At 36.2% G+C, this 15209-nt stretch overlaps 1 protein-coding gene and 1 long non-coding RNA gene across 2 annotated transcripts in view; one reads left to right on the plus strand and one right to left on the minus strand.

The window, feature by feature from the left end:
* Positions 1–13860, minus strand: part of LOC136026064 (sodium- and chloride-dependent GABA transporter 1-like) — an 88672-nt gene extending 74812 nt beyond the window's left edge. The window contains exon 1 of the mRNA XM_065702256.1: positions 13422–13860. Within this exon, the coding sequence (XP_065558328.1) occupies positions 13422–13662 (241 nt within the window). The 5' untranslated portion in view covers positions 13663–13860. The remainder of the gene's footprint in view (positions 1–13421) is intronic.
* LOC136026071 (uncharacterized) overlaps positions 1–15209 on the plus strand; it is a 51623-nt gene that overhangs the window by 16566 nt on the left and 19848 nt on the right. The window lies entirely within an intron of this gene.

Here is a 15209-nt window from a genome sequence, read left to right on the forward strand (position 1 = left end):
TATACCCTGTAGCAAAAAAAGTGTTAGAATCATATTCAATTCAACATATTTTTTAGACTAAGTTTATTTCCAGTGTTAAATTACCATAAGTTTGAGCATTATAAAATACATTCCAATAATTTTGGTTTCAAAAAATGCTTTCTAAATTGCGACCTGCGTCGAATATTATTTCAAACTTGAAAAACGGGACAAATACAAAATCTAAATTTGCAGCAGACAGCCTATGACCCGAAAATCATTTCATAAGGCCTAAATAAGGAAAAGAAGATTGAATTTACTGTTCATAAATTATGTTCATATAATTATGTTCATAAATTCACCCTTTAGTTTTAAATTCTTATGTGACAGAATTAATTAAATAAGCTCTTATTTATGCAAATGCCTTAGAAAAAGCCATTTCGAAAAAGAGCTTAAGCAAAATAATACTGCCCTGTATGTGCAATAAGGCAATAAGGGGTTAAATGAAAAGATCTGAATTCTTCAAGAGACGGATTTTGAGCCGAAGCGGTGTTGATGGTCATTTTCTTGATGTCATAGTGGGATACATCAAATGAACAAGAAAAAACTAGTTCTAAGTTGCGTAGGCAACGTGAGCTGTTGTGGCAACCTTTGTTCGGCTTTGCCGAGTGAAGTCTTGCGAGAGCAACGCTTTGGTTTTCTTTCCTCGCTTCGATTAAACGCTGTAGTTATTAATCTGTGAGGATCTTAAAAGAAATTCTAGTTACACAAACTCACAAAAGTTACAAACCCCTCATTGCAACTAGCAAAAGTTGCAAACCCCTCATCGCTGAAGATGATTGTGGCCTAACGGCCGATTATTACTTACAAATCCCCTACATGTCTTACCACTGGAACCAAATTGGTCTTGCCATCAAATACACCAGAAACAAATTTTAGGTACACGAATTAGAAAAAGGTGCAAGCCCCTCATCGCCGAAGATGATTATGAGCTAACAGCCGATTGTTGCCTAAAACACCCCTATATGTCTCACAATTGGTATCGGCCTATTTTTGGTTTCAGTGTGTACCTTACTGCTGAAGTTTTAAACCCCTTTAAACTTTCAAACTGGTATATCTTGTGAAGGAGTTTTTCTAAAAAAAAATGGATGACATACACTTTGATTAGCCCGTCAAGATCTATCGACTGCCGTCAAAAAAAAATATATATCTGTCTCAGTTCAAAAGTTGGCTTTTTTGCCGTAGGCCAAGTTTCTAACGTCATTACTTAGAAAGGAGCAAAGGATAAACTCTAATTTCTTAAGCAATGAGACAACTTTTAAAGTTTAAGAGGCACATCTGATACCATTTCTCTACCGCAATCCCAATAGTTACCCCGAACTGTTTGATTTTGTTATAGTTTTGAATTGCATTCAATTTTAACGTAAATAACGCTTTAAAATCCTGTGTCTGAGTTTTCCCAGCATGTCATTTTTATTTTACAATTAAAGCATTAATATATATTTTATTAATATATATATATATATATATATATATATATATATATATATATATATATATATATATATATATATATATATATATATATATATATATATATATATATATATATATATAATATATATATATATATATATATATATATATATATATATATATATATATGAAAGCTAATGCACAAGATTGTGTGTGGTTTTGATGTAATTATGAAATTTGCTTCAAGGAATATGACTTGGTGGTTTTCATAGAAATTAAACTCATGCAAACATTGAAACGAAGAACTTGGCTCATAAATTTCAGCAAAGCATAAATCAAATCTACAAAAACCTCATGCAACGTTCAATCCAGATATCTCCGCGCATCATACTCCAAAACAAGGCATAAATTCTGCGCATTTGAAACTGAATACAAGCAAAATTTGGTCCAATATTTAAACAGCACCAATCACTCTATTTAGCTCTGGAAAACAGCTTACCCCCCGCTCTTAATAGCTTACCTCACCACTGGTAGGTGGTGCCTTTCCCTTTTAGACAAATGACAGACAACCGCAAAAGGAGACGGAAGAAAACTAAAAATAAGTGAAATATTTTTTTTTTTACCTTGGAAAGGGTAGCTACATTTGTGCGATCATTATTATTGTTATTGTTTTGGTTTTGCATGCTAGTTGATCTTAAATACATTAAATAAAAAAAACGAGTTTTTTTAACTGAAAGTAAGGAGCGACATTAAAACTTAAAACGCACAGAAATTACTTCGTATATGAAAGAGGCTGCTTCCTCATCAACGCCCCGCTCTTTACGCTATAGTTTGACTCTTTCTCTCAATTCTTCTTTTTAAAACAGTAAAAAACTTTAGCGTAAAGAGCGGGGCATTGATGAGGAAGCAGCCTCTTTCATATACGAAGTAATTTCTGTGCGTTTTAAGTTTTAATGTCGCTCCTTACTTTCAGTTAAAAAAACTCGTTTTTTTTATTTAATTTCTGAACGTTTTTGAATCAATGCATGTTTTGATTTTGGCTCTCCGCAGAGGAATAACCAAACGAAATTTTGCATATTTTTTTTGGGGGGGGGGGGGGGCTAAATGGCTTTCTCATAATTTTGATCGAATGATTTTGAGAAAAAAAGAGCGGGGGCGAAGCCTAGTTGCCCTCCGATTTTTCGGTTAATTAAAAAGGCAACTAGAACTTTTAATTTTTTACGAATCTCTTTATTGGTAAAAGATTTACGTAACTTAAAAATTAGCTTACGTAAAGAACTTTTGTATTCTCATGTTTTTATTACATATATGAGGGGATTCGCCCCATCGTCAGTACCTCGCTTACCTCGCATCAGTACCTCGCATGTCAGTACCTCGCATCAGTACCTCGTCAGTACATAATGCTTATAAAAAGGCTGGTTGTTTGGATTTCCTCTCAGAAAAACGTGACTAAAGGTTCCAACTGTTTCCTACCGGAAATTCCCGGTGGGAAATTCCCTCCCAGAAAATTTCACTTTGAAAATTTTACCCTATAAATCCCCTCTGATAATTCCCCCTCAAAAATTCTTCCTAAATATAAACTTGAAGGGCCAAGGGGAAATTAAAATAAATAAAAAGAATGAAGAAAAGTGCATAGTTGTACATAAGCTATTATGAAGAAGGTGTGGTGGGTTTTTATGTATTTTATGGCCCAATTTGTTTAAATCTCCATGTACCTTCAGATAGATATAGGAAGGCCAATAAGGGAGGTAGGAAATAATTCCCAACCTCTCTTTATTTAGATTAACCCTGGATAAAGGTGTCGTGGGGTGATGCCTCCCTTATTTTTGAAGAAAATTGTTCCCAGCATTAAAAGTCAAAAGTTATTGGAGAGCAACCAGCCCCTGTTATAGAACCTTTTTCTTATATCTGGTCCTTATGTAATCTCTTAGGAGTTAGAACACCCGATCAATATTTTGAGAAACCCATTTTGTTGAGGAATGTCAAAAATATCAATTAATCTGCATACAAGATGGTACAAACCCTAGAGTCCCTTGGAGTCTGGTTCATGCTATAAACTGGGTGTCAAGGGGTGCTAAATTTCAGAGAATTATTCATTGGTAAAAAAGATTATCATGATTATTCTGTTCGAAGGGGGAGAGGTTAGGGGCCCAGAAATGAACCATAAACTCTTTTTCTGATCAGTTTGAAACTTGCGTATCGTCCCTTTGAAATTGTTCACTCCTCTCGCAAAGGAGGCTTAAAGAAGCGTCGGATTTTTCATATTGCCCTGAAGGTTGCATGGAAGTTTGGACTGAGGCAATCCCAAAGCAGAAGGACAATAAGTAAATAAAAAATATTACTTCCCCTCAAAATGCAGCTAAAAGAAATGCCAAAAAAATACATCTTTTGTACCCACTTCAAATAAAAGGGGATACTCAGAAACTTGGAAGGGTGGTCGTTCTACTGAAAATTGAAAGTTCTTGCGTCCTTTTAAAAAGCTACTTGAGGGTATTCAGAGTCTCTGTCCTTTCTCTTTTTGTAATTTGGCCCTCTTCTAACACCTTCAATTTTAAATCAAATTTTGAGATAACTGATCTGTTCATAATCTTCACAATGTGCAAGAAGTTTGCCTCTGAGGTTGTTAATACCCCAAAGGGCCCAATGTTAAACTTAATTTTACCCTACCATGATGACTCAGCCCCCTAGTAACACATTTAAAATAAATACTATAAGACATTCTACAATACATATTCTACCTGTTTTCTTGAATATTGGTGGAATATTCCAAAAAACCCTTCTTTTCTCTTTATTTTATTTTTATTTTATTGAACACTGGAGAAAGCTATAGGCTTGTCGCAGTGTTATTTTTATTTTTTTTTTATTTGTCTATTTTCTCTGTTGCTGCTCAATTTTGCAAGTGGAGGCAATATTCCGAACACGTTGGGGAGTGAAGTTTCGTTTACTTTTGACAAACTGATAGTCAAAAGAAAACTCTTTTAAAATCTTTTTTTCAACTCTTTTTATCTTGGTCAAACCCACAAAAGTTGTAAATTAACCTTAAGGATAAATTACTAAAAATGAATGTTTTTGGGGAATCGAGAACCCCCGGTGTTTACTTAAAGAAATTCGGCCGTCAAAGATGACAAATTGTTCGTAGTAAAATCATGCAGGAATATAAAGAACTTAAATTTAAGACTCACAAGAACTCAGAGCCGATCAAAGTTTTTTCTTTGTATTTTTTTTTTTTTATTAGACATTATCAAACAGTTCGTGCTAACGAACTGTAGTAAGGAGCGATCCGGCTCAATAGTATCCAAACCTCTAAAAAACGGAATTTTGTTACCAATAGTTACATCAAAAGAATTGCATTTTAATGCTGATTTTAAATATATAAGTTTCATCAAGTTTACTCTTTCTCATCAAAAGTTAAGAGCCTGCGAAAATTTGTCTTATTTTAGAAAATAGGGAGATACACCCCTTAAAATTCATAGAATCTTAGCTAAAATCACACCATCAGATTCAGCGTATCAGAGAACCCTATTGTAGAAGTTTCAAGCTCCTATTTACAAAAATGTGGAATTTTGTATTTTTTGCCAGAAGACAGATCGGATGCGTGTTTATTTGTTTGTTTGTTTTTTTCCCAGGGGTGATCGTATCGACCCAGTGGTCCTAGAATCTTGCGAGAGGGCTCATTCTAATGGAAATGAAACGTTCTATTGTCTTTTTAAGTGACCAAAAAATTGGAGGGACCTAGGCCCCCTCTCACGCTAATTATTTTCCCAAAGTAACCGGATCAAAATTCTGAGATAGCCATTCAAAAAACCTTATAACTATGTCTTTGGGGTTACTCCCCCACAGTCCCCGTGGGAGGGGATACAAGTTACAAACTTTGACCAGTACTTACATATACTAATGGTTATTGGGAAGCGTACAGACGTTTTCAGTGGGATTTTTTGGTTGGAGGGAGGGTTTGAGAAGAGGGGGTTACGCTGGGGTTAACTTTCCAAGGAGGGAACCTAAGACGAACAGAAATTGCTTCGTATATGAAAGGGGCTGCTTCCTCGTCAACGCCCCGCTCTTTACCCTAAAGTTTGACTCTTTCTCTTAACTCTACTTTTTTAAAACAGTAAAAAATTAGCGTAAAGAGCGGGGAGTTGATGAAGAAGCAGCCCCTTTCATATACGAAGTAATTTCCGTTCGTTTTAAGTTTTAATGTCGCTCCTTACTTTTTGTTAAAAAAACTGTTTTTTTTTATATTTAATTTCTGAACGTTGTTGAATCAACTCATATTTTGATTTTGGCTCTCCGCAGATGAATAATTAAAACGAAATTTGTGTATTTATTTTTTTGGCTAAATGACTTTCTCATAGTTTTGATCGAATGATTTTGAGAAAAAAGGAGCAGGGGAGGAGGCCTAGTTGCCCTCCGATTTTTTGGTTATTTAAAAAGGCAACTAGAACTTTAAATTTTTTACGAATGTTTTTATTAGTAAAAGATATACGTAACTTACAAATTAGCTTACGTAACGAACTTCTGTATTCTCATGTTTTTATTACGTATATGAAGGGGTTAAACCCCTCGTCAGTACCTCCCTCTTTACACTAAAGCTTAAATTTCTCCAATTTCTTAAGAATGACCCCTGAATCACAAAAGCCGTAGAATAAATAGTTGAAATTACTAAAAATAATTTAGCGTAAAGAGTGAGATATTAGGAGGACGTGAGCCCATCATATGCGTAATAATTTCTGTTCGTTTTAAGTTTTAATGCTTCTCCTTACTTTCAGTTGAAAACACTTTTTCATATTCATTTTTTCATTGTTTTTTTTTCAAATAATGCTAGAAAATCCTACGCTCCCTTCATGAAAATGTTCTTGCCCCATGACAAACTCCTCCAAGGGAAGTTCCCTAATATATCCCCCTCTTATCATCCCCCCACAGCCTAAAAATCCTCCTGAAAACGGCTGTACGCTTCCAAATAGCTATTACTGTATGTAAGCACTGGTCAAAGTTTGTAACTTGTGGCTCCTCCCACGGGGACTGTGGAGGGAGTAAGTCGTCACCAAAGACATAGTTATAAGGTTTTTGACTGCGTTGAACAAGATGGCTATCTCAGAATTTTGATTTGGTGACTTTGGAAAAAAAAAAAAAATAAAAAAAAAAATAAAAAAAAAATAAAAAAAAAAAATAAACACGCATCCGTGATCTGTCTTCTGGCAAAAAATACAAAATTCCACATTTTTGTAGATAGGAGCTCGAAACTTCTACAATAGGGTTCTCTGATACGCTGAATCTGATGATGTGATTTTCGATGATGTGAAGATTCTATGACTTTTTTAGGGGTGTTTCCCCCTATTTTCTAAAATAAGACAAATTTTCTCAGGCTCGTAACATTTGATGAGTAAGACTAAACTTGATGAAACTTATATATTTAAAATCAGCATTAAAATTCAATTCTTTTGATGTGAATATTGATTCTATGACTTTTAGGGGTTGTTTCCCCCCTATTTTCTAAAATAAGGCAAATTTTCTCAAGCTTGTAACTTTTGATGGGTAAAACTAAATATGATTAAACTTATATATTTAAAATCAGCATTAAAATGCCATTCTTTTGATGTAGCTTACCACAGTTCTTTACCACGAAGTGTTTGACCAAAAAATTGGAGGGCAACTAGGCCTCCTCCCCCGCTCCTTTTTTCCAAAATCATTCAATCAAAACTATGAGAAAGCCATTTAGCCAAAAAAATAAATATGCAAATTTTGTTTTAATAATTCATATGCGGAGAACCAAAATCAAAACATGCTGAATTCAAAAAAATTCAGAAATTAAATTAAAAAAACAAGTTTTTTTAACTGAAAGTAAGGAGCAACATTAAAACCTAAAACGAACGGAAATTACTTCGTATATGAAAGGGGCTGTTCCCTCCTCAATGCCCCGCTCTTTACGGTAAAGTTTTTTACTGTTTTAAAAAGTAGAGTTGAGAGAAAGAGTCGAACTTTAGCGTAAAGAGCGGGGCATTGAAGAGGGAACAACCCCTTTCATGTACGAAGTAATTTCTGTTCGTTTTAAGTTTTAATGTCGTTCCTTACTTTCAGTTAAAAAAAAACGTTTGCTTTTTTTTATTTAATTACCCAGTAAAAGATAGCTCAACTAACGCGTCATCAAATAGAATTAATGAAATAAAATGTAGGAAGGATGAGGGCTTCTCGATTTAAAAAAAAGATTCCCATTAAGTATTTTTTTTAAATATTCGCAGTTTCTCTGCCTTGTCCTATCCCTATTGGCGAATCCTTGATTACTTACGTAACCTTTGGTTACGTGAGAGGATCTTTCCTTGAAGGAATTTATCATGGGTGAAGAGAATTTCCACGAAGGTGGCGCTGGTTTTCTAGCATTATTTTAAAGAACAATGAGAAATTAAACAAAAAAAGTGTTTTTTTTCAATTGAAAGTAAAGAGCAACATTGAAACTTAAAACGAACAAAAATTATTGCTTATATGATGGAGTTTGTCCCCTCCTCAATACCTCGCTCTTTACACTAAAGTATTTTTAGTAATTTCAAAAGAGCTTTTTATTCTAATTAAACGGCCTTTGTGATACAGGAGTCAGTCGTAAAAAATTATAACAAAATTCGAACTTTAGCGCATAGACGGAGGTAATGCCCAGAGGGCGACCCCATCATATACGTAATAAAATTATACGGATATAGAATTGCGTTACGTAAGTTAATTTGTAAGTTACTTATATTAATTAATAATAATACGATCGTAAATAAAATTAAAAGTTCTATTAGCCTATTTAAGTAAACAAAAAACTTGGTGGGCGGCTAGGCCCCTTCCCCAACCTTATTTTTCTCAAAATCGTCCGATAAAAACTTCGAGGAAGCCATTTAGCCAAAATAAATAAAATTAATATGCATTTTTTTAACTATTCATATACGGTGAGCCAAAATTAAAACCTGCATTAATTCAAAAACATTCAGAATTAAATAAAAAAACATGTTGTTTCAACAGAAAGTAAGGAGCAATATTAAAACTTTAAACGGACAGTAATCATTACATATATGAGGGGGTTGTCCCCTCCTCAGTACCTCACTCTTTACCCTAAAATGGTTTTAGTATTTCAAAAGAGCTATTTATTCTAATTAAACAGCCTTTGTAATTTAGGGGTCATTCTTAAAGAATTGGAACAGAATTCAAACTTTCGTGTAAAGAGCGAGAACCCCCTCACATACGTAATAAAAATATACGAATATAGAAGTTCGTTATGTAAGTTAATTTATAAATTACGTATATATATATTGCAAATAAAAACGACCATTACATAAGGTTAAAAGTTCTAGTGACCTATTATATAATCAAAGAATTGGAGGAAAACAAGGCCCCCTCTCCACCCTAATTTTCTCAAAATTGTCTGATCGAAACTTTGGGAAAGCCATTTAGCCAAAAAAGGTAAAATTCATATGCAAATTTCGTTTTAATTAATCATGTACGTTAAGCCAAAATCAAAACCTGCATTAATTCAAAAACGTTCAGAAATAAAATACAAAACAAGTTTTTTTTAACTGAAAGTAAGGAGCTAAATTAAATTTTAAAACGAACAGAAATTATTCCGTATATGAAAGGAGAACGCTGAAGTTTGACTGTTTGTCACAGTTCCACTTTTTAAAACAATAAAAAACTTTAGCGTAAAGAGCGGGGCGTTGACGAGGGGACAGTCCCTTTCATATACGGAATAATTTCTGTTCGTTTTAAGTCTTAATGTCGCTCCTTACTTTCAGTTAAAAAAAAGTGTTTTTATGGCACTTGATATTTACCAAGTGACATATAGCGATCGCAAATTCTGTCGATCTGTCGGTCTGTCGGTCCCGGTTTTGCTAGTTTAGGCACTTCTAGATAAGCTAGGACGATGAAATTTGGTTGGCGTATTAGGGACCAGACTAGATTAAATTAGAGACAGTCTTTTTCCCGATTCGACCATCTGAGGGGGGGAGTGGGGGGACGGTTAATTCGGAAAAAATGAGGTATCTTTAACTTACGAACATGTGATCGGATCTTAATTAAATATTGGATATCGTATGGATATCGTATCTCAGAGCTCTTAGTTTAGATCCCCACCGGATCTAGTGAGCATGGGGGGAGCTTGAGGGCGAAACCTAAAATCTTGGAAAACGCTTAGAGTGGAGGGATCGGGATGAAATTTGGTGGGAAAAATAAGCAGAAGTCCTAGATACGTATTGACATAAATGGAACAGATCTGCTCTGTTTGAGGGAGTTGGGGGGAGGATTAATTCGGAAAAAATTAGAAAAATGAGATATTTTTAACTTACGAAGTAGTGATCGGATCTTAATGAAATTTGATGTTTGGAAGGATATCATATCTCAAAGCTCTTATCATATCTCAAAGGTATTTTTAACTAGCAAATAGTTAAAAATATATATATAACAAAGTATTTTTAAGCAAAAGTCCTAGATACGTGATTGAAATTACCAGAACGGATCCGTTCTCTTTGGGGGAATTGAGGGGAGGGTTAATTCTGAAAAATTAGAAAAAATGAGGTACTTTTAACTTGCGAAGGAGTTATCGGATCTTAATGAAATTTCACATTTAGAAAGACCTCGTTGCTCAGATCTCTTGCTTTAAAACCCAACCAGATCCAGTGTCATTGGGGGAGTTGTGGCGGGGGAACCGGAAATCTTGAAAAAGGCTTAGAGTGGAGAGATCAGGATGAAAAGAATAAGCACAAGTCAAAGATACGTGGCTGACATAACCAGACCGGATCCGCTCTCTTTGGGGGACTTGGGGGGTTTGGGGGGATTTTAATGAAACTTGATATTTATAAGAATGTTGTGCTTCAGAGCTCTTATTCTAAATCCCGACCAGATCTGGTGACATTGGGGGGAGTCGGAGGGGGAAACCGGAAATCTTGGAAAACGTGGAAACTGAGGTATCTTTATCTTACGAATGAGTGATCGGATCTTAATGAGACTTGATATATAGAAAGATTTTATGTCACAGATGCTCAATTTTCAATTTGAATTGGATCCGGGGACATGGGGGTTGGATAAGGGAAATAGAAATCTTGGAAACCGGAAATCTTGGGAAAAGTTTAGAGGAGAAACCAGGATGAAACTTGGTAGTTAGAATAACCAAATGTCGTAGATACGTGTTTGACATAACTGGACTGGATTCGCTCTCTTTGGGGGAGTAAGGGGGGAGAATTCTGAAAAATTAGAAAAAATGAGGTATTTGTAACTTACGAAGGAGTGATCGGATCTTAATGAAATTTCATATTTAGAGAGACCTCGTAACTCATACCTTTTATTTTGAATCCAAACCGGATCCAGTGTCATTAGGGGGAGTTGGGGGGTGGGGGGACCGGGAATCTTTGAAAACGCTTAGAGTGGAGAGATCAGGATGAGACTTAGTGGGAAGAATAAGCGCAGGTCCTAGATACATGATTGACATAATCGGACTGAATCCGATCTCTCGGAGGGAGTTGGAGGGGGTGTTAATTTCGAAAAATTAGAAAAATCGAGGTATTTTTAACTTAAGAACGGGTGACCGTTCGTGAGGTATTTTTAAATTCGATATTTAGAAGGAACTCATGTCTTAGAGCTCTTATTTTAAATCCGGACCAGATCTGGGGATATTTGGGGGAGTTGGAGGGGGAAACCGAAAATCTTGGAAAACGCTTAGAGTGGAGGTATCGGGATGAAACTTGGTGCGTAGAATAATCAAATGTCTTAGATACGTGTTTGACATAACTGGACTGGATTCACTCTCTTTGGGGGAGTTAGGGGGGATTAAATCTGAAAAATTAGAAAAAATGAGGTATTTTTAACTTACGAAGGAGTGATCGGATCTTAATGAAATTTCATATTTAGAGAGACCTCGTAACTCAGATCTTTCATTTTAAATCCCGACCGGATCCAGTGTCAATGGGGGGAGTTGGGGGGATCGGGAACCTTTGAAAGCGCTTAGAGTGGAGAGATCAGGATGAGACTTAGTGGGAAGAATAAGCACAGGTCCTAGATACGTGATTGACATAATCGGACTGAATCCACTGTCTTTGAGGGAGTTGGAGGGGGTGTTAATTTCGAAAAATTAGAAAAATCGAGGTATTTTTAACTTAGGAACGGGTGACCGTTCGTGAGGTATTTTTAAATTCGATATTTAGAAGGAACTCATGTCTTAGAGCTCTTATTTTAAATCCGGACCAGATCTGGGGACATTTGGGGGAGTTGGAGGGGGAAACCGAAAATCTTGGAAAACGCTTAGAGTGGAGGGATCGGGATGAAACTTGGTACGTAGAATAATCAAATGTCTTAGATACGTGTTTGACATAACTGGACTGGATTCACTCTCTTTGGGGGAGTTAGGGGGGATTAATTCTGAAAAATTAGAAAAAATGAGGTATTTTTAACTTACGAAAGAGTGATAGGATCTTAATGAAATTTCATATTTAGAAAGACCTCGTAACTCAGATCTTTCATTTTAAATCCCGACCGGATCCAGCGTCAATGGGGGGAGTTGGGGGGGGGGGAATCGAGAACCTTTGAAAGCGCTTAAAGTGGAGAGATCAGGATGAGACTTAGTGGGAAGAATAAACACAGGTCCTAGATACGTGGTTGACATAACCGGACTGAATCCACTCTCTTTGAGGGAGTTGGAGGGGTTGTTAATTCGGAAAAATTAGAAAAATCTAGGATTTTTAACTTAAGAACGGGTGACCGTTCGTGAGATATTTTTAAATTTGATATTTAGAAGGAACTCATGTCTCAGTGCTTTTTTTTAAATCCCGACCAGATCTGGTGACATTGGGTGGAGTTGGAGGGGGAAACCGAAAATCTTGGAAAACACTTAGAGTGGAGAGATCGGGATGAAACTTGGTGGGTAGAGTAAGCAAATACCGTAGATACGTGATTGAAGTAATCGGATTGGATCCACTCTTTTTGGGCGAGTTCGGGGGGGGGGGGTCCAGTGCTTTCGCTAGTTCGATGCTTCTGGACTTGCTAGGACGATGAATATTGGTAGGTGTGTCAGGGACCTGCATATATTGACTTGATAAAGTCATTCTCCCCGATTTGACCATCTGGGGGGGCTGAAGGGAGAGCGAAAATTAGAAAAGTGAGGTATTTTTAACTTACGAGTGGGTGATTGGATCTTAGTGAATTTTGATATTTAGAAAGACCTCGTGTCTCAGAGCTCTTATTTTAAATCCCAACCGGCGTTAGACCTCTGATCTTCCTTCTAAATTAATTTATTGATTCTTAGAATTTTGCTAGAGATCATGCCATATGAGCTCTTGGCTCTTCCGACCTCCTCACAAGTGCCATATGAGCTCTTAGCTCTTGTTAAGCTTTAAATTTTAAAGTTATAGCTTTAAGTCTCAGCCAAAGGATCAGAGGCTTAAATTGCCATGGGGCAGGGGAGCCAAATACCCCCTCCAGTCCTCAGACTGCCACCCCAGACTTTAGTTTGCCTCCCAAGAGTTAAATTTGCATCAATAAGCTACGAGAAAGAGGAATCGTATGTATACATACAGGTTATCTTTCTCGCAGCTCATTATTAGTAGGCAGTAAAAGGCAGAAATCAGACATGTACACAGGGATGGTTCATTTGCACATTGTGGAAATCCGTCCGGATTTAGCAATGCGTTTGGAGATTCCGTCCGTTTTCATGCTTTAAAAACTCTCTGGCTTTCTGAAACGATTCGATCCAATCGTTGCGGAAGGCTAGTTTTTCGATTACGAAAATGGACCGAATCTCCAAACGGATCGCTACATCCAGAAGGATTTCCGCAATGTGCAAATGAACCATCCCTGCTTTTGATGAAGCGATTTTGGACGGAAGGGTATGGCAATTAAAAACGCAATAGTAGGCTAAATATAGAGAACGTTTAAGGGACTATTAGGACAATTGTAAAATATTGAGATTTTCGGAAGCTTAGGAAGGCCAGAACCCGAAATAGGGACAGGTTAGAAACTAAATAAGTAAAGATTACCTCCTCCATTCTTATAAGCGAGGTATGGAAACCTCCAAACATTTCCTAGTCCCACTGATACAGATATACACGACATCAAGAAATCCAATTGATTTCCCCAACCTCCTCTCTCATCCTCCTCGTCTTGTTGTTCAATATCTCCAACCAATGTTTTTTCATTTAATTTCTTTTCGTCCAACTCTAAATTCTCAAATGCTAAATTCTCCTTCCCATTGCTTTTAATATCCTCCTCCCTAATCATGGTGAGGAAGTTTCACTTTCTGGAGGTGTTCCACTCGAAGGAGTTCCAGAACTATACTTTAGAAGTTCTACTTTATGACTGTACGGAAATCTAAGTAATCATCACAATAGATAACGATTGAGATGTGAATTGTCTCTAGTAAAAATACAAACGCAAATGTTCATTGCTCTAAAACCGGTACTTGAATACCCCAAAGCAGAAGCCTCGTTTTTTTAAAGACATTTGTAAACGATATAATTTCAAAACATTGCTAACCTTGACTGAATTCTTCCCGACTTCCGAAACAGAAATGACTTTGTAGGATAGGAAGTCATTAGGCTAAATAAAACGTAGAAGCAAGCGGGCTATTCACTAATTTAGCTATTACACCTTCACCAGGTTTTCCTCCATTTCAAGAGCAAAAACGACGCTTAAGGGAGCTGTCGGGTAAAACTAGATGAGGAAACTGAATGAGGACTAGGCTTGTCTGATCAACCTCTACCATCAAGAACGAGAAAGTAAGTTAGTTCCCGTTAAAGCAAGAACAAACCGATATGGTAATTCTTTCGTCCCGGTTTTCGTCAAAATGTACAATAAGAGTTAATATTTATAGTTTTGATTTTGAATATGTTGTAAAGAAACACAAATCATCGATAGCGGTCAAGTTTTTGCTATTAAATCTGTCTACTACTGCTACTACTACTACTTCCTATTTAAAAAATCGGGCGAAATTTCTAATGATCTTAGATTGTGATATTTTGAATGAAAAGAGTTTTACATATTTAGAAGAAAAATAAAATTACCCTTCTTTTTATGTATTGATCGGTTTGGTTTTGGTTACCGTGACTAGTTTCACCCGTTAAAAACTTCACACATTACTGCAGAAATACTGCACTAACTAAGCGTTTACTCCTTCTCTGAAATCTTCCTCTTCTTCCAAAACAGAAACGATGGTAACTAGGACCCATGCACTAATTTTGTGCTTGGACCTTGGTTGAGTTCTTCCTCCACTTGCAAATAAAAAACAAAGTTCTAGAGAGCCATCAGGCCAAACAAAATGCAAAACCCAGGGTCATACGCTATTTTCCGGTTTCTACCTTGAATGAGTTATTCCTTCACTTCCGATATAAAACCGAGACGTATGGGCTATTAGGCCGGGATAGTTATGGAAACAAAGACCTATCCGAAATATGTACTTTTCAGTTCATTTTCGGTTCAAATAATACGCAATTTTTTAGCCTTATTAGAGAGTCATGGTTCCCTGGCTTTCCGTAAAAGAGATACATATTAAAAGAGAGAGAATAAAAAAGACACATATTACGAACTTTTCCTTCTCATTTTTCCTAAAATGCGGAAAAAAGGGGTCGTGCAATAATTTCATGTTTCTACTGTGCCTAAGCTCTTCCTCCCCTCCTAAAGCGAAAACAGCTTTCTAGAGAGTCGTCCATGAAAACGGTATAAACAGTGGATAAATGATAAATGAGGACAGTGGATAAATGAACAGTGGATAAATGAGGAGAGGGAGTTTAAAAAAAATTCCCAAAAAGCTAGAATTATTGAAACATATA

The sequence above is a fragment of the Artemia franciscana genome, chromosome 4 (assembly GCF_032884065.1).
Source record: "Artemia franciscana chromosome 4, ASM3288406v1, whole genome shotgun sequence".
NCBI lineage: Eukaryota > Metazoa > Arthropoda > Branchiopoda > Anostraca > Artemiidae > Artemia > Artemia franciscana.